Genomic DNA, 20,754 nt, shown 5'->3' with positions numbered 1-20,754 from the left:
ACCTATCCTTCCTTCCTTTCATCCATCCATCCATCCATCCACCCACCCTTCCTTCCTTCTTTCCTTCCTTCCTTCCATCCATCCCTCCCTCCTTCCTTCCATCCTTCCATCCATTCATACTGTGTAATTAAGGTTAGTTGAATAATGGTAGGGCAAGCTTCTTCGAAATTGGTGGTTTCCAAAGTTCTTCCCTCAGAGCGACTCTAGGAAGCTCGCAATACTAGAAGTGCAAAAATGACTGTTCCCATTTTATGGGTGAGGAAACTGAGACCCAGAATGGCCCTGTAAGACGCTCTGGTCACTGGGTTAATCAAGAGTAAAGCTTCGGCTCAGGCTTTGGTCTCTGGACTCTCCGGGCCTGTGAGTTCTCCCAGGTTTCCCTTTTCTCTGGCTCATCTATGAAAGCCCAGAGGATCGAGGGAATGAAACAGAATATTGTTAAGGGCAGAATGGGGCACTTTGGACTCTCAGTGTGATGTCAGAAGACTTGGGGTGACCTCCAGGGTCTCAAATAAAGGTGGAGATAAACTTTCTAAATCCTTTTATTTCCTCAGACCACTATAAACTGGCAAGAGAGAGCTGGTGGCTGGAACAGATATGAGGGTGGGCTTTCCCCGACCCAGCTCATGTCCATGGGACTCTGGGTCTTTTCTCTTTCCTTTTAAGCCACCAGCAAACAGAAGTATGGGGGAAATACCGGGAAGGGAGGCTTTCCCCCTTAGTTATTAGTTCAAAGGTAGCTAAATGATAAGGAAATCAAAGTTCACTCGGTTGGTGCCTTAGAGGCCAGCTGCTCCCTTTTCCAGAATGTGCTGCCCTGAGGATACTTACGTAACAAATGTTTGATAAACTGGGGGCCCCATAGAGCCCCCTCCTGCCCTAGTAATAAGCACCCGCCCCCGCAATGCTCAGATCCCTCAGTCAACAGTCTCAGTGGTGTTGTTGCCAACCCCACTGGGACGCTGACAAGAGTTCTTGCCCAAGACATGGCCCCACTTGCTTTGAAGGAGCCGGAAAACCAGCCGAGTGACCCTCTCTGAGGGGTCTCTGTCTGTCTTCCAGGGGCCAGGTTCTCCCGGCAGATTCTCTGCTGAACATCGTGGATGTGCAGCTGATCTATGGAGGGGTGAAGTATATCCTCAAGGTGAAGACCACCTCACTCCCCCAGACCCCAGCCCGGTACTGGAGTGAATTTGAGCTGAATTCTGCCCAAAAGCAGGGCAGCAAGGGCTGGGCTATGGGATGGCCATGGTGCCCTTTAGTAGATTTCTTCAGTGAAAGTCCTCAAAAGCTCTCTTTCTAGTGTGTGGGAGGGGCCTCCTGTGTCTGGGTCCCTCACCCAGCCTCCCGGCCCAGCCTGGGAGGGAACACTTGGAGGGGATGGATGTGGGAGGCCCAGTGTTGGCCTTCGAGGCTTGACTTCTAGGACCCCCTCTCCCCCCACATCTTCCTCTTGGACCTTGGACACGCCCTTTCACTCATCCAAAATTCACTCCTGCGTTCCATCCATTTCTTTTTTTGTTTTGTTTTGTTTTTTTAGTGAGGCATTTGGGGTTGACTTGCCCAGGGTCACACAGCTAGTAAGTGTTAAGTGTCTGAGGCTAGATTTGAACTCAGGTACTCCTGACTCCAGGGCTGGTGCTCTATCCACTGAGCCACCTAGCTGCCCCATTCCATCCATTTCTAAATTTTACAAACCTTTTCCAGCTGTAGCCTGCCTCCCAGAGGCTCTCCAGTCTCCCCCTTTTGAAGTTTTTTTTTTTTTAGGTTTTTTTAGTGAGGCAGTTGGGGTTAAGTGACTTGCCCAGGGTCACACAGCTAGTAAGTGTTAAGTGTCTGAGGCCGGATTTGAACTCAGGTCATCCTGACTGCAGGGCCGGTGCTCCACTGCACCACCTAGCTGCCCCTTGAAGTTTTTTTAAAAAGAAAACAGATCTGCACCCTCTCTCTGGGACGTTCCTGGCTCTCCACACAGTTCCTGTTAGGGAGGCCAGGCCAGTGAAGCCTTTGCGTCCCCCTCACTTTATGAGGGTCTCTTGAAAGAAGAAGGGGGTGGTTAGGCTGGAGGAGACATGGAGGGATGTGCTGGGCCTCTGCGGGCCTTTGAAGACCTGTCACGTAGAAGGAGGATTCGGCTCCTTTCATTTGGCCTGGTCAGCTCCGACCCTGGGAGGCATCAGCCCATAGACTTTGTTTCCTTAGGGCTTCTTAGCTGGTGTAGAACCGCAGTGTTTCCTGGTCATGGGAGGGGAAGATGGCGGGTGGAACACCTCAGGTGCTGCCCGCTGAGACCCCCTCTTCCCCCCAGGTTGCCCGACAGTCTCTGACCATGTTTGTTCTCATCATGAACAACTGTCACATCGAGATAGACGCCCACAGGCTCAACGACGGCGGGTTGCTGCTCTCCTACGACGGTAACAGCTACACCACGTATATGAAGGAGGAAATCGACAGGTGGGTCCCTGCGAGGTCCCTGGACCCCCGGAGGCCGGGAGAGGGGCCTTTCCCTCCCAGGAGGTCAGGTTCAAAAGCAGCGTGTGCACATGCCTTCTGCTGGGGAGGCAGGGACCTTCCTGGGGGTGTTGATCAGACCCATGGAGGGGCTTTGCCTCTGCTGAAACATCGACCCCTTGGGTGAGGAAGTCTCTCCCTCTCCCCATCTTTTTGTTTTGTTTTGTAGGGCAATGAGGGTTAAGTGACTTGCCCAGGGTCACACAGCCAGTGCCTTCTCCCCATCTTTAACTTGTTCCCAATCTGGGCAGCACCCTAATGGTCTCCCTTTGACGGTAGAGTTTGAACCTCATGGTAGTTGGTGGGAGTGTCCTCCGTTGAAAGGAGACTGAGGATCAGGAAGTCCTAAGGGATACCCCCATCCCCTCGATTTCAGGGCCTCTGACTCCTGGGCCAGGGCGCTCTCCACTGCTCCACCCTACCCTTCACAGTCATGGCTATTGACATCCTGGATGTTGGGGCTGTGTAGACGCTGTGCCTCTGGGGAAGGGGCAGCATTTTGGCTTTTGTCACCATCCTTTGCTGGTCCATTTCATGAGCATTAAGCCCCTCCTGTGTCCAGGGCTCTGCCTAGGTGCCCCACCTCCCACCCACATCTTGGCCTTTGGTAGCAGCGGGTCTCCAGCAGCTGTAAGCAAAGGAGAGAAGAGCCCCCTGAGAGCCAGTGGGGGGTTGTTTCAGAGCCCCCGGGTGTGAGGGGCAGCCCTGATGTTGGTACCCATGGGACTTTGGGAGAGGCTGGCACCTTGGTGAGCCTCGGGTGTGCACAGCCTGACTCTCAGGGTTGGGAGGGACCTTGAAAGCCCCCGGTCTGATCCGTATCCGAGCAAGGATGCCCTCTGCAAGGTACCCGCCTCCCAGAGGCAGAGGTGGCCCAGCCTACTTTGGGGCAGCCCTCATTGTTGGGGGTACCAGACTTAGCCCGTCTGTGGCTCATTCAGGTCGCAGAATGTTCTGGAATTTGGGCTAACGACAAAGCGGATCGCTTTACCAGGTGATCATTGTGAATTGAGGATTTCTTTGGGAAGCATCCTCGGCAGTCACACAGGCTACGACTGCAAACCCACCCCGCCTCCTTGTCTCCTTTAGTTACCGGATCACGATCGGCAATAAGACGTGTGTGTTTGAGAAGGAGAATGATCCCACGATCCTGAGATCGCCGTCTGCGGGCAAGCTGGTGCAGTACCTGGTGGAGGACGGAGGTCACCTGACGGCTGGAAACACCTACGCAGAGATGGAGGTGCCACAGGCTAGATTGGACCCTGCCCCTGTAGGGGGCTGTTCTTGTAGCCTGCTCTCCTTGGTCCCAGCTTGGGATGGGGCCAAGGTCACAGACAGGCTCTTTGCCCCCGGGGCGGCCTGTCGGTTTTGCCGCTTCCCAAGGGAACGGGCTTCTCCTGACTGAGGCTCGCTTTGAGCCATGTTCCATGGGGCCCAAGGGAGACCAGGCAAGGAGAATGAGTGCCTGTGGTTGGTTCCACAAGTCAAGATAAAGCAAAAACTCCCCTCTGAAAGCTTGGAATCTCAGGGATGGAGCCCAGTGGCCCCTTGTTGCGACTTGGGTTGCTGTGCACCTATTGCCCGTGGCCTCTCCAGCCCCATCTTTCCCACACGTACATGTGCTTTCCGATATCTTTGAAGTTCCTCTGAAGAAAAGATGGGTTGTAGAAATGTTCAAACTTGGATATGACTTTTCAGGGGGAAAAACCCTCTTTTTAATTTTTCCCTGTTTGATGACTGTCTCCCAGAGAAAGGCTGTAGTTTGGGGATCAGTTTCACCGAACCTTAATTCTGGCATGTTTGTAGGGATTTGGTGGCTCTGTTGTGTATGTCTTTTTATCCCAGTAATTACAGCTTGGGTGTATCCTTAGGGCCTCATAGAGATGGGTTGTGTGTCAATTGCTCTGGCCCATGTGACCAACCACCAATCTGGGGGGTCTTTCACATGCACAGTCCAGGCTCTGGGGTCTCTTTCTTTTTCTTTTTCTTTTTTCTTTCTTTTTTTTTTTTTTTGTGGGGCAATGGGGGTAAAGTGACTTGCCCAGGGTCACACAGCTAGTAAGTATCAAGTATCTGAGGCCGGATTTGAACTCAGGTCCTCCTGAATCCAGGGCCGGTGCTCTATCCACTGCGCCACCTAGCTGCCCCTGGGGTCTCTTTCCTCACTTCTTCATCCCATCCCCGCCAGGTAATGAAGATGATCATGACCTTGAGTGTGCAGGAAGATGGCCGGATCTACTACGTGAAGCGGCCAGGAGCCGTGCTCCAAGCGGGCTGTGCGATAGCCAGACTGGAGCTGGATGACCCTTCTAAACTCCATGCGGTGAGTGATGACGCCAAGGTTACTGGGGGCTCCTGGAGCTGGCGGAACCTGGACCGGCGCTGGGGAGCCGGAAGGGACCCCGGAGGTGATCTCCTCTGTGGCCTTCCCTTTATAGCCGAGGAACAGGCCCCAGAAGGGAAGGGACTCAAACTACAAAGCCATTTGGGTAGTGAGGAGCAGGGGTAGAATCTGAACCCAGGATCTCTGGCCGCAGATCCTGTGTTCTTGGCGTCCCCCTGCCTGAAGCATAAATGTCCAGCCTGTCCTGGGCAAGGGCTCCCTCAGCCTCTGCTTGGAAATCCTCCAGTGGAGGGAGGAAGCCCACTCCCTCTGGGGAGACAGTCTAGTTAAGTGGAAGAGCCCCCAGGGAGGTGTCAGACCCAGGCCCGGGGCTCTTTGGGCCACATCACTCCCCCTCCCAACCTTTCCTCCCTCCGCCTCTCCCCAGGCCGAGCCGTACACAGGCGACCTCCCTTGCCAGCAAACCCTGCCCATCATCGGAGAGAAGCTGCACCAGGTTTTCCACAGCGTCCTGGAGAACCTGACCAATGTCATGAACGGCTACTGTTTGCCAGAACCCATTTTCAGCAGCAAGGTGAGCAGAGTGGCTTCTGCTGTTGGGCCTTGTTCAGGCTGAGAGTCAAGGAAAACACACACGCACATGCACACACACATGCGCACACATAATTATACATACCCACACATACACTTTCACGTAAACTCACTCTCACATACATAATCACACACTTACACAATTTTCACGGATAAACATTTACAAACATACAATCGCACACGTATACCCACTCATTTTCATACACATATACACTCTCATGTATACACATACTCATATACTCACTCTGACACACTCACACATATATGCAATCACACTCACACATGTTCACACGTAATTACACACACCCATATATACACTTTCATGTAGACTCACTCTCACATACACAGTCACACACATATACCATTTTCATGTATACACATTTACAAACATACAATCACACACTTATACCCAGTCACACCTTCACATACACACTCACATGTATACACTCACATGTATGCACATACTCATACACTCACTCTCACTCACACATATGCACAATCACTTTCTCTCTCTCACACACACACACACACACACACCTGGAAAACTTGTTCTTTTGTTTCCTTGACCTTTTGGCCTTGACTCAGCTGGTAGCCCTGAGACAGGTTTACTCCTCATGACGTATAAGTTCCCTTTGAGTCTGACATCCTCGTTGGATCTGTGTGTGTCATGGCGCAGTCAGACTCCCGCTAAGTTATTCAAAATGGAGACGTGACTTGACTGTTGAAGGTCAGACCATTACAAGAAAGCGAGGAGAATGAGACCAGGTGCCTCCGGCTGCCACAGTGGGCAGGGGGCAAATGCTGACTCAAACAAAAGATGTAGAAGCAGTTTACAAAAGACAGAACGGATCATTTCAGTTATGTGAAATTGAAAAGCTTTAGCATGACCGAACTTAGGGTATCTCAGATGAGAAGTGATGGATTGGGGGAAAAACCCTTTGTAGCAGATGTCTCTGAAAAGAGTGTGACTCCCACGGTATACACACAAGCAACTAAGAGAATGTAGGAAGACAAAAGCCATTCCCCAACAGCTAGAACAAACATTCCCCAAAAGAAAAATTGCAAATGGTTAACGGTTACCTGAAAGAGAGCTGTACTTTACTAGTAATAAGAGAAATGCAAATTACTCTTATATATAAGAGACATTCTTATAAATAAGAGAAGTGCAAAAACAGTTCTGAGGTTTCACCTCATGCCCAACTAATTGGCAAAGATGACAGAAGATACGAGCAGCTGGTGTTGGAGGGGTTGTGGAAAGAGAGGCACACTGATGCATTGTTGGTGGAGCTGTGAAGTGAATGGTACAACCATTCTGGTAATCAGTTTGGAATTAGGTGGAAAAATTTACTAAAATGCCTGTACCCTTTGACCCAAAGTTTTCTCTATTAGACATAAACCCTAGGGAGGTCAATGACAGGACTTTATATGTGTTTATATATGCATATATATATACACATACATATCCATATACACTAAAATGTTTATATGTGTAGTTGACATAGTAGATGTCAACCAGGAAATGACTCAACAAGGTTGGTCCACAAAAGTAAGGTAGGCACAGTGAGGTGAGAAATAATGAATGTTAAGAATATGGAGAAGCCAAGGAAGACTTGTCTGAACTGATACATCTGTGTGCTGACTCATGTAAGTGGAAATAATGGACAATGCAGGTGGAACACAAGTTACTGAATTCAGCCCTGGAGGAGAGGACCCCTCCCCACAAGGCTTCTTGGTAGAAGCAAGAGGGAGATCACAAATAACATCCCACTTATTCAATGTCTCTATTACTTTGGCTCAATTGGGAAAGATAAATAATAAAATAACAAAAGATAATAATTAAAATTACTTGAAAGAGGGGACAGCTAGGTGGCGCAGTGGATAGAACACCAGCTCTGGAGTCAGGAGTACCTGAGTTCAAATCTGGCCTCAGACCCTTAACACTTACTAGCTGTGTGACCCTGGGCAAGTCACTTAACCCCAATTGACTCACTAAAAAAAAAAAAAAAATTACTTGAAAGAAAAAGTGCCCTGGACAAGCAGGGCAAGTGTGGGGAAGAACCCTATTTTCCAGTCTAAAGACCCAGGTGCGAGTCTTTGCCCTGTGATCTCTCAGGTCCTCAGTTTCTCCATCTGCAGGAAGAAGGAGTTGGAAGCATTTCAGAGATGTCCAAATTTCCCTCTTTCCCCTTATTGATAACCTCTTATTTATTTTATACCACAATCACTTACTAATCTGTGTGCAGGTGCCCCTGACCCACCTCCTGACAATGAAACCCTCCCTTGTAACAAAGAAAGGAGATTGGCCAGGAATGAAAAGCAGATAGGACCATCCTTCCCACAGTCCTCCCACCTCTGTGCTGAGACAGGTGATCAGTGCCAGTCACTGCAGGGGCATTTCTTTCCATTTACATAATTAATGTCATTGCACATGTCATCATTCTTGCTCTTACTTAGCACTAGTTCAGTAAAACCTTTCCACGTTTCTCTGAATCTCTTTTGATCATCTTATGGTTAGTCAGGAAACATTATTAAGCACCTACTATGCGCCAGGCACTCTGCTAAGGGCTCAGGATACAGAAAGAAGCGAAAAAACCAGTCCCTGTCTCCAAAGAGCTTACAGTCTAATGCAGAAGGCAACATACAAAGCAAGCTGTGTACAAGATAAACAGGAAATCATCAACAGAGGGAAGAAACTAGAATGAAGAGGGGTTGGGGAAGGCTTCCTGTAGAAGGTGGGATTTCAGTTGGGACTTAAAGGAGGACGGGGAGGTCAGTGACTGGAGCAGAGGATGGAGAACATTCCAGTGATAGAGGACAGCCAGGAAAATCTTCCCAATTAGATCATGAGCTCTTTGAGGGCAGGAGACTTCCTTTTGTCTCTCTCTCTTTTTCTTTCTTTTTTTTTTTTTTTTGTGGGGCAATGAGGGTTAAGTGACTTACCCAGGGTCACACAGCTAGTAAGTGTCATGTGTCTGAGGCTGGATTTGCACTCAGGTCCTCCTGAATCCGGGGCCAGTGCTTTATCCACTGTGCCACCTAGCTGCCCCCCTCCTTTTGTCTCTTATTGTATCCTCTGTGTTTAGCACAATGCTCGGCACATAGTAGGTGCTTGATAAATGTTTATTAATTGATTGGTAACAAGAGCAGTTGGCTCAAGTCATAGACCCATCAGTAGCAGATTTGTCCCTATCATCCCACAGCCTAAAGTTGCTTATTTCTGGTTTCACCATCTTTAAGTTGTTTTAATTTCTATTTCTCTTATGAGTTACTGGGGGCACTTTTATATGATTGTTGAGAATTTGCTTCTCTTCTAATTGAAAATGACTCAGGGGGCAACTAGGTGGCGCAGTGGATAGAGCACCGGCCCTGGAGTCAGGAGTACCTGAGTTCAAATCCAGACTCAGACACTTAACAGTTACTAGCTGTGTGACCCTGGGCAAGTCACTTAACCCCAATTGCCTCACTAAAAAACAAAAAACAAACAAACAAAAAAGAAAATGACTCAAATCCCTTGACTTCTCATCTTTTGAGATATGTATCTTTTTTGATATGTAGAGATGGCAGAAATATTTGATGCAAAGCTTTTTCTCCCCATTTGACAGTTTCTCTTCTTAGTCTAATTATTTATTTTATCTCTTATTCTATTATTTATCTTTATGGGGGGGGCGGGGCAATGAGGGTTAAGTGACTTGCCCAGGGTCACACAGCTAGTAAGTGTCAAGTGTCTGAGGCCGGATTTGAACTCAGGTCCTCCTGAATCCAGGGCTGGTGCTCTATCCACTGCACTACCTAGCTGCCCCCTATTTATCTTTATTAATGCAAAAGCTTTAAAGTTTTATTTGATTGAAATTGGCCACATTATTATAATCAACTTCTAGTTTTATCAGTTGTGAGATACATGCCCAGAAGTCCATGTATATGACTATTCATCCATATATGACTGTATATTCATATAAGAATATGTATGTATATCTATCATCTATCACCTATCTATCTATCTATCTATTGATTGATCCATCCATCCATCCATCCATCCATCTATTATCTGTCTAAAAGTGGGGGTATATTTTCTAGCATGCTAGGCACTTTGAAAGGAAGCACATGATGTGGTCCTTACCCCAGGGAGCCAACGGTCTCCCGGGAGACAAGACAAGGCAGACAGATGAGGAATAGAGAGAGGTGCAGTCCCGCACTAGAGGCTCAGAGAGGAGAGATGGGTGTGAACCAGATTCTGGTGCGGGGAGCGGGGGAGGCTTTGTGGATTCAATCAATGTCCTGAGCTGAGCTCAGAGGATGGGTAGGCCGGGCTGTGTGCCTTCCACATGAAGAAGCCAGTCCGGCCTGAACCCTTTGCTGGGTCGCTTGATGAACCTGCCCAGTCCTCCAGGACTGCGCTCAATGCACACCCCCTGGCCCCACGCCGTTATCTCCACAGAGAGTGGACGTGCATGCCTTTTGTCTCTTGCAGCTCAAGGAGTGGGTGAACAAGCTGATGGTCACCCTCCGGTCCCCTTCCTTACCCCTTCTGGAGCTCCAGGAGATCATGACCAGCGTCTCTGGCCGGATCCCGCCCTCCGTGGAGAAAGCCGTCCGCAAAGTGATGGCGCAGTATGCGAGCAACATCACCTCTGTGCTTTGTCAGTTCCCCAGCCAGCAGGTAAAGGGGGTGGGGGGCACGGCTCTCAGATGATATGAAACCCTTGTGGGTTCCTGAGTCTGGCCTCTGATAGGAAACGTCAGGAGACCTGCGGTCGTATCAACACAGGCCTCCCTTCCCTAGATTCCAGAGATCACAGCCCTTGTCAGTTTTAGTTAAATGGTTAATGTACCAGTTGGTTGGCCTCATTCATTCATTCATTTGTTTGGTGAGGCAATTGGAGCTAAGTGACTTGCCCAGGGTCACGCAGCTAGTGTCAAGTGTCTGAGGTCGGATTTGAACTCAGGTCCTCCTGAATCCAGGGCCGGTGCTCTATCCGCTGCGCCACCTAGCTGCCCCAATGTACCACTTGGTGACCATCCTAGTGGGCAGCTGTGATCCTCAGGGGCCAGACTCCCAGGCTACTCTGGGTCAGTCTTGGAGCCTCTTCCTGAGCTTTTCAGAGCCCGGGAAGGATCTCTGTAAGGTTTACCAAGCACCTTCCTCACAACCACCCTGGGACCTCAACAGTTCAACCTTGCACAGTCTAGAGACTTGTGTGACTATCTGGTAGGAATCCAGATAAACCCTGAATTATCTCTGTTCAAGGTTTTTGCCAAACTTTCAGAAATGACCAGTTTCTGGTGAAATGGCCCTGGTTGCTTTAAAAACTTAGGCATGGAAAAAAATCTCCCAGAAACCTTCCGTGTTCTCAGAATCTCCTTGGCCAAATAACCTGAGCTTAAAAACATAAAGGGGACCTTGCCAAGATAATACAGAAGAGCCGGAAGCCATCCTTTGTGCTCGCTGCTTGAACCAATGTTTGTTGAGCGCCTGTTCTGCCCCCAGGCCCAAGCTGAACGCTTTATTTATCATTTATACTTAGCTTGACTGTGAAGTAGTGGAGGGAGCCTCGGACCAGGCACTGGAAGACTTTGGGTCAAGTCTCTGCTCAGCCACTCACTTGGTGCGTGACTTGGCCACGCCGTGGCCGGCTCTGGGCCTCCTTTCTCCTTCTTCATACGGCACAGTTGGGCTGCATCGTTTCCAAAATCGCCTCCAGCTCTGAATACATAGTGCTCCCTTATTCTAGTGCAGTTTGGACTCTCCTTCCAGTCAGTGTCTGCCAGTGATCTTTTTTTTTTTTAAAGAATGTTGTTTTTTCCATTGAACAAAAATCTATTTTCTCTCCCTTGCCTCATTGGGGAAAAAAAGAGAAAAGAAAAACAAAACCCTTGTGACAAATATGCACAGTCCAGCAAAACAAATGCCCGCTATGTCCACATGCAAAAACTATGTATCTCATTCTTCCATCAACCTCTGTTGGGCTTTGTCATTCTTCCTCTGAGCTTACGGAGCAGAGTGCCTAAGATTTCAGAGCTGTTCGTCTTTGCAGTGGGGCCTTTATTGTAGAAATTATTTTTTCTGGTTCTGTACAGATTACTTACCATCAGTTCCTACAAGTTTCCCCTTTCATTTTTCCTTAGAGCAAAACAGCATTATGTTGCCTAATTTATTCAGTCATTCCCCAGTTGATGGGTACCAACTTAGTTTCCATTTCTGTTTTCCGTCTCTATTCTATTTTTCCCAAAAAGAAGAGCCATCGATGTTTTTGCACACATGGGCTCTTTTTCTCTTTCTTTCATCTCTTTGGAGCATAGACACGGCAGTGATGCGGCTGGCTCAGAGGCTATTCACAGTTCGGTGACTTTGGGGACAGGGTTCCAAATTGCTTTCCCAAGTGGACCACCCACCAGCAATGCATCCTTGTGCTGATTTGTCCAGAGCCTGCCAATGTTGATCATGTTTCTTTTGCACCAACATAGCCAATGTGATGGATATGAGATGGAGTCCCAGAGTTTATTTAATTTGCATTTTTTTAATTAGTAAAGATTTGGAGCATTTATTGATAAGGATATTAATGGCTTAGATTTCTTCCTTCGAAGATTGCAAGCTCAAATCCTTTGACCATTTATCAGTTAGAGAATGGCTCTTATTCTTGTAGAACTGAATCAATTCCATGTATAGATGGACACATGTATATGTATGTGAATTGTAATGTGTATTGTGTATACATATGTATTGTATATTTAGGAATGTTTATATGTGTGTATGTATAGTGTCTATAGGCATATGTGTGTGTGCACATGTGTCTTATATGTACGTGCATTTTATGTGTATATCCTATATGTGAATATATGTGTATTATATTTGTATGTGTCTATGTGTATGTGCATTGCATAGTGTATATTGTATATTTATGCATTTATGTGTATCATGTGTTTTGTATATATTCTATGTATATATATGTTGTATGTGCATTGGATATGTGTTATATGTACGTATACAGGCATATGTGTATCGTGTGTGCCTTGCATGCCATGCCACATATACATGCACACATGCTTATACATGTTTGGTGCACTCTATGGCATGTAACACATCTGTATAATTGCATGTTCATATATGCGTACAGGTGTGCACTAAATACATATGCATGTGTTTGTATCACAATCATACACATGCATATATGCACATACTCAGTGTGTGTGTGTATAAGAAATGAGACCCATATCTTGTTGCAAAGATTTTTTTTCTAGTTACTTCTTTTCTAATTTTAGCACAATTGGACTTACCCGTGCAAAAAACTTCTTAATTTCCTGTTATCAGAATTGTCCGTTTTGTTTTCTGCGATCCTCTCTATTTTTGTGTGACTGTGAACTCTTCCCCCTCTCCATAGATCAGAAAGGGAATTTCTTCCATACTCTTCTGAGTGAACTGTTTGTGACGCCTCCCTTTATGTCTAAGTTGTATGCCCATTGGGAACTTACCTTGGGATCTGGTGTGAACCCTCGTGCTTGGAGACCATGGCAGTGACTTGAGCCAAACAAGACAGGCTTAGAGTGTCACCCACAAGGTGACGAGAGATAACAAGCCCACAGTGTGAAAAGGCTCAGGGTAACCTCAGCAAAGTCGTAGAACTGGGGAGGTGCTGCTATCTGCATCAGTAGAGGAAGTTCCTCGTGGAGAGGTGTACAGATTCTTCTTTCTTTCTTTTTTTTTTTTTTTTTTTGGTGAGGCAATTGGGGTTAAGTGACTTGCCCACGGTCACATAGCTAGTAAGTGTCAAGTGTCTGAGGTCAAATTTGAACTCAGGTCCTCCCGAATCCAGGGCCGGTGCTTTATCCACTGTGCCAGCTAGCTGCCCCTTGTACAGATTCTTAATGGTTTGACCTACCCAACAGATTCCACCTATTTCCCTTCCTAAGAAGGGGCTGTTATTGTTGCCATCCTGCCTCCCCATCTTTCTCCCCTTTGTATGACTCAAAGGGGCTTGTTTATTTTTCTCACCCCCCCCCCATATTTTGATTAGGGAATGACTATCAAGGCCACCATCTGAGACAAGCACGAGTCTTGTGGCTCGCTTCATTCATTCACTCTCATTTATTCATACGCCCCAGCCCCTCCATTCTGTGGGTCTGACTGTAGGAGCTTAGACGGTGAACCTCTGTGCAGTTAGCTGGGGTGGTCCTTGGACCTCGGCATGCACCCAGATCAACCCAGCTGTCCTCTGACCCTGATGAGCACACAAGGAGAAAGAGCGCTATGAGAGCCAGGGTGGGGGAACCACTGTTGGCAGGGGAGTATTTATTCCTCAGAGAGGATTCTCTCCTCTCCTGCTCTCCTCTATTCTTGGAAAGCTCAGGCTCCTTGAACAGCTGAAATTCAGGATGAATGAGTCCATCCCTGCCTCTTCAGAAAGAATCCAGAATTTGGCTAAAAATGACTTTTAGGAAACTGGATCCCTTGGTCATGAGTAATTAGATGAGCTCTTTTCCCCCCATTTAGATCGCCAACATCCTGGACAGCCACGCTGCAACCCTCCAGCGGAAGGCAGACCGAGAAGTTTTCTTCATGAACACTCAGAGTATTGTGCAGCTAGTCCAAAGGTGACTCGAGACCACTTGGGCAAGGGAACCTTGAAACCACATGATGCAGATTGAGGCTTGCTAGTGCACTCTTTGTCGGGTGCAGGCTCGGTCAGTAGCCAGGGACAGCAGAGAGTCAGTGCCCAGCCCCTGTCACCTAAGGGAGCATGCATTGACATTATGGGACACCCTCTGACTAATTAACAGATTCCCATTGTGGCAAACAGAACTTCTGTCGTTTTCCAATCAGTTAGGCCCTGAGAGTTTATTTATATATATTTTTTATTTTTTGTGGGGCAATGAGGGTTAAGTGACTGGCCCAGGGTCACACAGCTAGTAAGTGTCAAGTGTCTGAGGTCAGATTTGAACTCAGGTCCTCTTGAATCTGGGACCTGTGCTCTATCCACTGCACCACCTAGCTGCCCCTATATTTTGTTTTTAAGAACCTCATTACTGGGGCAGCTGGGTGGTACAGTGGATGGAGCACTGGCCCCGGAGTCAGGAGGACCTGAGTTCAAATCCAGCCTCAGACACTTGACACTTACTAGCTATGTGACCCTGGGCAAGTCACTTAACCCCAATTGCCTCACCAAAAAAAAAAAAAAATTAAGCAAGCTAAAAACCTCATTACTGCATAAACATTTTGTTGTTTAGGGGGGAAAAGCCATCCAGCCAAACCTCAGTCTTGGTTTTAGAATATGGATAATGACAAGGGAGGCAGGATATCCCATGTCTAGAGTCAGGAAGAGCTGCTGCCTCCCCCCATATGAGCTGTGTCACTATGGACCATCATCTAACCTCAGTGTCCCAGGCAGTTTTCTCAGGTTCTAAGTGCCGGTGAATTGTCGATGGGCTTCAGGAGAGGGGATTTCTATGCCAGTTGTTCCCGTGGTGATGCAAGCACAGCTGGGACTACCTTGTGGTGATGATTCCTGGTTTTTTCATGTATCCCGTCTCATTTGAACCTCATTGCAACCTCGTTAGCTAGGGAGCAGGTATATTATTATGATCTCAGCTGGACAGAGAAGGAAACTGAGGCTCATGGAGTGGAGGTGGTTTGCCCACCCAAGACTCAAAGCCAGTCCAGGTGTCTACTCCCTCTGGCCCAGCCCCTGTTTCATTCTCCTCTGCCAAGTTGTCCCTTCTCTGAGATCGTTGGCTCTATCACGGGGCAAAGTTAGAGCCTCTGAATTGAGAACCACAAATGTCAATGGCAGGGAGAGTTCTGCCAGCCCCGGCAGGCCTCTTGTCACCTGGGCAAGGCTAAACTTATACCCTCAGTTATATAGCTGGGAGGCACAGTGGGTAAGGTGCTTGATTTGGAACTCAGGAAGATCTGAGTTCAAATCTTGCCTCAGACACGTTTTGTTTTATTTTTTGCAGGGCAATGAGGGTTAAGTGACTTGCCCAGGGTCACACAGCTGGTAAGTGTCAAGTGTCTGAGGCCAGATTTGAACTCAGGTCCTCCTGAATCCAAGGCCGGTGCTTTATCCACTGCGCCACCTAGCTGCCCCCTGCCTCAGACACTTATGAGCTGTGTGACCATGAGCAAGTCATCACCTAAACTCTTTTTTTCTCAGTTTCCTCATCTGGAAAATGGGGTTAATAATAGCCCCTACAGGGGCAGCTAGGTGGCACAGTGGATAGAGCACCGGCCCTGGAGTTAGGACTACCTGACTTCAAATCCGGCCTCAGACACTTAACACTTACTAGCTGTGTGACCCTGGGCAAGTCACTTAACCCCAATTGCCTCACTAAAATAAATAAATAAATAAATAATAGCCCCTATCTCCCAGGGTTATTCCAAGTAAAACAGCATATTTAAAGTGCTTTGGAAACCTTAAAGGGCTTCCTAAATAAGAGCTATTACACATGATTATGGGGAAAACAGAAATGGCCAATTCCCTAGCAGTACCCTCCCTCCGGGGAACACAGATCACCCATGCCACCAGCAGCTCCCTGCCTTGGCTCTGACCCAATGGGGATGCTATTCCCCACCCTGCCTGTCCTCCCAGGTTGTTGGGAAGGTCAGAGGAGGATGTACATAAAATCAATTATGAAATGAGGGCATGTCGGGGCAGCTAGGTGGCGCAGTGGATAGAGCACCGGCCCTGGAGTCAGGAGTACCTGAGTTCAAATCCGGCCTCAGACACTTAACACTCACTAGCTGTGTGACCCTGGGCAAGTCACTTAACCCCCATTGCCTAAAAAAAATAAAATTAATACAATTAAAAAAAAAAAAGAAATGAGGGTGTGCTATTGCTGGGCCAAGCCCTCTGAGTGCTCTCTTTGGCCATTATTGTTGTATAACTAGGACAGTGTAAGCACTTTACCAACTCTACACCATATTCCATTGGGTTGGACACCAATCAGTCAGTCAACAGGCATCGAGTAGACCCTTATTTAATGCTTTGTGTCCCCAGCACCAGTTACTGAGACACAAAGGCAAAAACAGGGCCCTTGCTGGGGTTCTAATGGGAGAGATGGCACGTAGCTAAGGAGATACAAGACATTTTGGCATTTGCAAATGAAGGGGTTGGATGAGGTCGACCCTAAGGACCCTTGTGGCTTTGACCTTCCCTAGAAAGGAGGTGCCACTCAGAGCATCCTTCTGGTCCCGACCTTGGGGCTGGCAGTAATGCGCTCCCTTCTTCCTCAGGTACCGGAGCGGAACACGTGGCTACATGAAGACTGTGGTGTTAGATTTATTAAGGAAATACCTGCAAGTGGAACATCACTTCCAACAAGGCAAGGCTGGTGTGAGGGTGTGCTTCTATCTGCCTAGAGGCAGGTAACGGGGCAGAAGGGAGGCGCGAGTCTAACCGTGTGGCTTCTCTCCCTGCCCAGCCCACTATGACAAGTGTGTGATCAATCTCCGGGAACAGTTCAAGCCAGACATGTCACCTGTGCTCAACTGCATCTTCTCTCACGCACAAGTGGCCAAGAAGAATCTGCTGGTGACCATGTTAATTGTAAGTCCTGCCGAGGTGGAGGGAGGGATATGTGTATGTATGCATATGTGTATGTACACATACACACATATATACATGCATATACACACATATCTCCCTATATATGAGTGTATATGTATGCACATACATATACCTCCATCTATGTGTGTATATACATACACATATATGCCTACATGTATACATACACACACACACATATATTCCCAGCCAAATAATGGACGGCCTCATATTGGTGTCTGGATTTTGAAGGTAGCCTTCTAGCCTCAGCTCTTAGGACCAATTCTGCCTCTTTAAAAAAAAAAATTTTTTTTATTTTGGTGAGGCAATTGGGGTTAAGTGACTTGCCCAGAGTCACACAGCTAGTAAGTGTTAAGTGTCTGAGGCCAGATTTGAATTCAGGCCCTCCTGAATCCAGGGCCGGTGCTCTATCCACTGCGCCACCTAGCTGCCCCCTAAATCTGCCTCTTTTTAAAAGACTTTTGAACCCAAATCCTCAAAGAAGACTTGAGTGAGAGGTGGTAAGGGGATGAGAGAAGAACCTGATTAGGAGCTTCAAGTGTTTTAAGAGCTAGGTGGCCGTGGGCAGCTAGGTGGCGCCATAGTGCATTGAGTGCTGGGCTTGGAATCAGGAAGAGTCATTTTCATGAGTTCAAATTTGGCCCCAGACACTAACTATGTGACCCTGGGCAAATCATGTCACCTTGTTTGCCTCAGTTTCCTCATCTGTAAAGTGAGTTGGAGAAGGAAATGGCAAAACCACTCCAGCATCTCTGCCAAGAAACCCCTAAATGGGGTCATGAAGAGTCAGACAGGACTAAAAAATGACTGACCAACAAACAACTATATAGAAAAGGACTTGAGGGGCAGCTAGGTGGCGCAGTGGATAAAGCACCGGTCCTGGATTCAGGAGGACCTGAGTTCAAATCCGGCCTCAGACACTTGACACTTACTAGCTGTGTGACCCTGGGCAAGTCACTTAACCCCCATTACCCCGCCAAAAAAAAAAAAAAGAAAGAAAAGAAAAGGACTTGATCTGGAAAATGGGTAGAAGCTACAAAGAGGCCAATTTAGTTCGTGAAAAATGTTAGAGCTCTCCCAAAGTGACATGCTCCTGCGCTCTTCCTTGGGGTTTTCAAACAGGCTGCACAGTCACTCGTCAGGCATGCTCTAGAAGGGATGCTTGTTCTAGATTAGGTAACCTCTGAGGTCTCTTCCAATGCTCAGACTTTTGTGATTCTGTGAAATATCCCTCACGCTGACTTGCTTTTAAAACCTTATGGAGGGGCAGCTAGATGTTGCAGTGGATGAGGCGCTGGCCCTGGATTCAGGAGGACCTGAGTTCAAATCCGGCTTCAGACACTTGACATTTACTGGCTGTGTGACCCTGGGCAAGTCACTTAACCCCAATTGCCTCACCAAAAAACAACAACAACAACAACAAAACCTTATGGGTTCCCCTCTGATGTTCTCCCAAAACTTGTCCTTATTGATCATTTGAGAAGAAGCATGTGACCTATCCAGGAGATCCAGTGGGACTGTGTCCAAGCCTTGGGGGGGGGGGTAACTCTTTGAGAAAGATGGTTTAGTAGGACTGGCCACTGGCTATGCGGGCGCCATTTTGCTAAGGCAGATTGTAAGCTTCTTGAAGGCAAGAGCTGTTCTATGTTTGTCTTTGTATCTTTCACCCCTAGAATATTGTAGGTAGTTAATGCGAATAACTGAATTGGAAGGGACATTAGCTTGGATGCTGGGAGCCCTGGGCTCTCTGTGACCTTAGGCAAACTCCATCCCCAATCTAAACACCCAAGAAGGTTGGACTGTAGTTGACCCGTAAGGGCTCTTCTAGCACCCACATTCTGGGTTAGGATTTCTTGCTGCTCATTACAGCATCACCAGATATGTGGTTAAGTGGGAGGGGGCCATGTGGTGATGGAGCGCTTTATAATGCCACCACCTTTGATGTGTGCCCAGCCTCTTCTCTTGGGTCCATGACCTTGTTTTCAATATAATTAGCTTCCTTTCTCATCGTTTGAATTTTATTTTATGCATTGAAAGCACTTTTCTCAGGAGTCCCTAGGCTTTGTCACACTTCCAAAAGAGCTTATTACCCCAAAAGTTTAAGAAAAAAGAAGTCCGTTAAGATTTTACCACTTTGTGTGTGTCTATGTTTTGTCTCCTAAAGGACGAGTTGTGTGGCCCAGATCCATCGCTGACTGACGAGCTTCTTTCCATCCTGGGTGAACTCACCCAGCTGAGCAAAAGTGAACACTGTAAAGTAGCCTTGAGAGCCAGACAGGTGGGTGCTCATGTTTTCTGCCACGCTGGGTCCTGAGTGGGCACGCGTGCTCATTCTCATGCACGTGTGATTTCGTGGGGGATGCTCCCAAACACGGCACTGATTCCTGGTGAGCTCATCAGCCTGGCACAGACGCTCACCTTGGAGATGAGTGGCCGGCCCGCTCCTCATGGGCTTCCTCCCTTTCAGGTACTGATCGCCTCCCACCTGCCCTCCTATGAGCTCAGACACAACCAGGTGGAGTCCATCTTCCTGTCTGCCATCGACATGTATGGCCACCAGTTCTGCCCGGAAAACCTCAAGGTGAGTGGGCTCTGTTTCCCAACAGTCTCTGGCTCTGTTTCCAAACTTGGCCCGCCGCCCTGTCTCCCTTTCAGTCTGGTACTTAGGGGATGAGCGCTGAGATGTTTTGACATATTGAAAGACTTGAGGTAGATGGACAGCGGGATCTGTTTATGCCCTGGCCTCTTCCCATGGAGACGTTACCCAGGCTTCCCTTTTCCATTCTTTTTTTTTTTTTTTGCAGGGCAATGAGGGTTAAGTGACTTGCCCAGGGTCACACAGCTAGTAAGTGTCAAGTGTCTGAGGCTGGATTTGAACTCAGGTCCTCCTGAATCCAGGGCTGGTGCTTTATCTACTATACCACCTAGCTGCCCCCTCCCTTTTCCATTCTTTTTTTTTTTTTTTTTTGGTGGGGCAGTTGGAGTTAAGTGACTTGCCCAGGGTCACACAGCTAGTAAATGTCAAGTATCTGAGACCAGATTTGAACTCAGGTCCTCCTGACTCCAGGGCCGGTGCTTTATCTACTGCACCACCTAGCTGCCCCCACCTTTTCCATTCCTGATGGCAGAGTTGGTTACTCTGTGATGTTTAAAATCTATATTGTGTGATCGCCTTAAATTAGAAGATTCAGCACCAGTCTTTGGGCATTAAACATTTATTAAAGCATACAGGTATTAACAAGGAGTTCAGAAAGTTAAGAAAAAGAAGTCCTACCTACCTAGCCTAGAGTTTCAGCCTGGTTGGGTTCTTCCTGAAGTCCTCCTCCACGAGCCTGCTTTAATCAGGAACACTCTAGCAAGCTGATTGTGGAAGCTCTTTATAGGTCTGGAACAGAGGCGGTCCTTACACACTGCTTCAAGCTGATTGGTTGGCATCATCCAAATCCATTGGTTTTGAAGGTGTTCTCAAGTTGAGTTCACAGTCTAGCTTCTGAGAACAATACCTTCTTAAGGGATAGCCAGGTGTGATTACAATCTAGTTAACTTGAAGTAGGCTAATCAGCAGTCAATCACTCTCACTTGATTCAATCAGTCTAGATTAATCTCCAGGTGGGTCTTTGAGTATCTGCTAAATCCCATTATTTCATCACAACTCCCAGGAGAAGGGACCCCCCCCCCTCCTCCTGCTCCCACTCTGTTTGGCAGGAGCTCCCACGGGGGTCTGAATAACACCTGTGAAGACATCCTAAGGGC

The 20,754-nt window shown here is 47.7% G+C and overlaps 1 protein-coding gene across 4 annotated transcripts in view; it reads left to right on the top strand.

Annotated features, from left to right (window-relative positions):
• ACACB (acetyl-CoA carboxylase beta) overlaps window positions 1-20,754 on the top strand; it is a 108,848-nt gene that overhangs the window by 53,674 nt on the left and 34,420 nt on the right. For 3 of the 4 annotated variants that reach the window (XM_043971220.1, XM_043971244.1, XM_043971236.1), the window contains 12 exons: window positions 1,063-1,144; window positions 2,309-2,454; window positions 3,601-3,751; window positions 4,700-4,834; window positions 5,283-5,429; window positions 9,915-10,103; window positions 10,969-11,049; window positions 13,932-14,032; window positions 16,671-16,759; window positions 16,859-16,983; window positions 19,166-19,279; window positions 19,469-19,582. In XM_043971220.1, the coding sequence (XP_043827155.1) occupies window positions 1,063-1,144; window positions 2,309-2,454; window positions 3,601-3,751; window positions 4,700-4,834; window positions 5,283-5,429; window positions 9,915-10,103; window positions 10,969-11,049; window positions 13,932-14,032; window positions 16,671-16,759; window positions 16,859-16,983; window positions 19,166-19,279; window positions 19,469-19,582 (1,474 nt within the window). The remainder of the gene's footprint in view (window positions 1-1,062; window positions 1,145-2,308; window positions 2,455-3,600; window positions 3,752-4,699; window positions 4,835-5,282; window positions 5,430-9,914; window positions 10,104-10,968; window positions 11,050-13,931; window positions 14,033-16,670; window positions 16,760-16,858; window positions 16,984-19,165; window positions 19,280-19,468; window positions 19,583-20,754) is intronic. The other variant, XM_043971229.1, reaches the window with a different exon arrangement.

The sequence above is a fragment of the Dromiciops gliroides genome, chromosome 1, assembly GCF_019393635.1.
Source record: "Dromiciops gliroides isolate mDroGli1 chromosome 1, mDroGli1.pri, whole genome shotgun sequence".
Lineage (NCBI taxonomy): Eukaryota > Metazoa > Chordata > Mammalia > Microbiotheria > Microbiotheriidae > Dromiciops > Dromiciops gliroides.
Note: the sequence above shows the minus strand (reverse complement) of the source record. Positions and strands in the feature narration are given on the sequence as shown.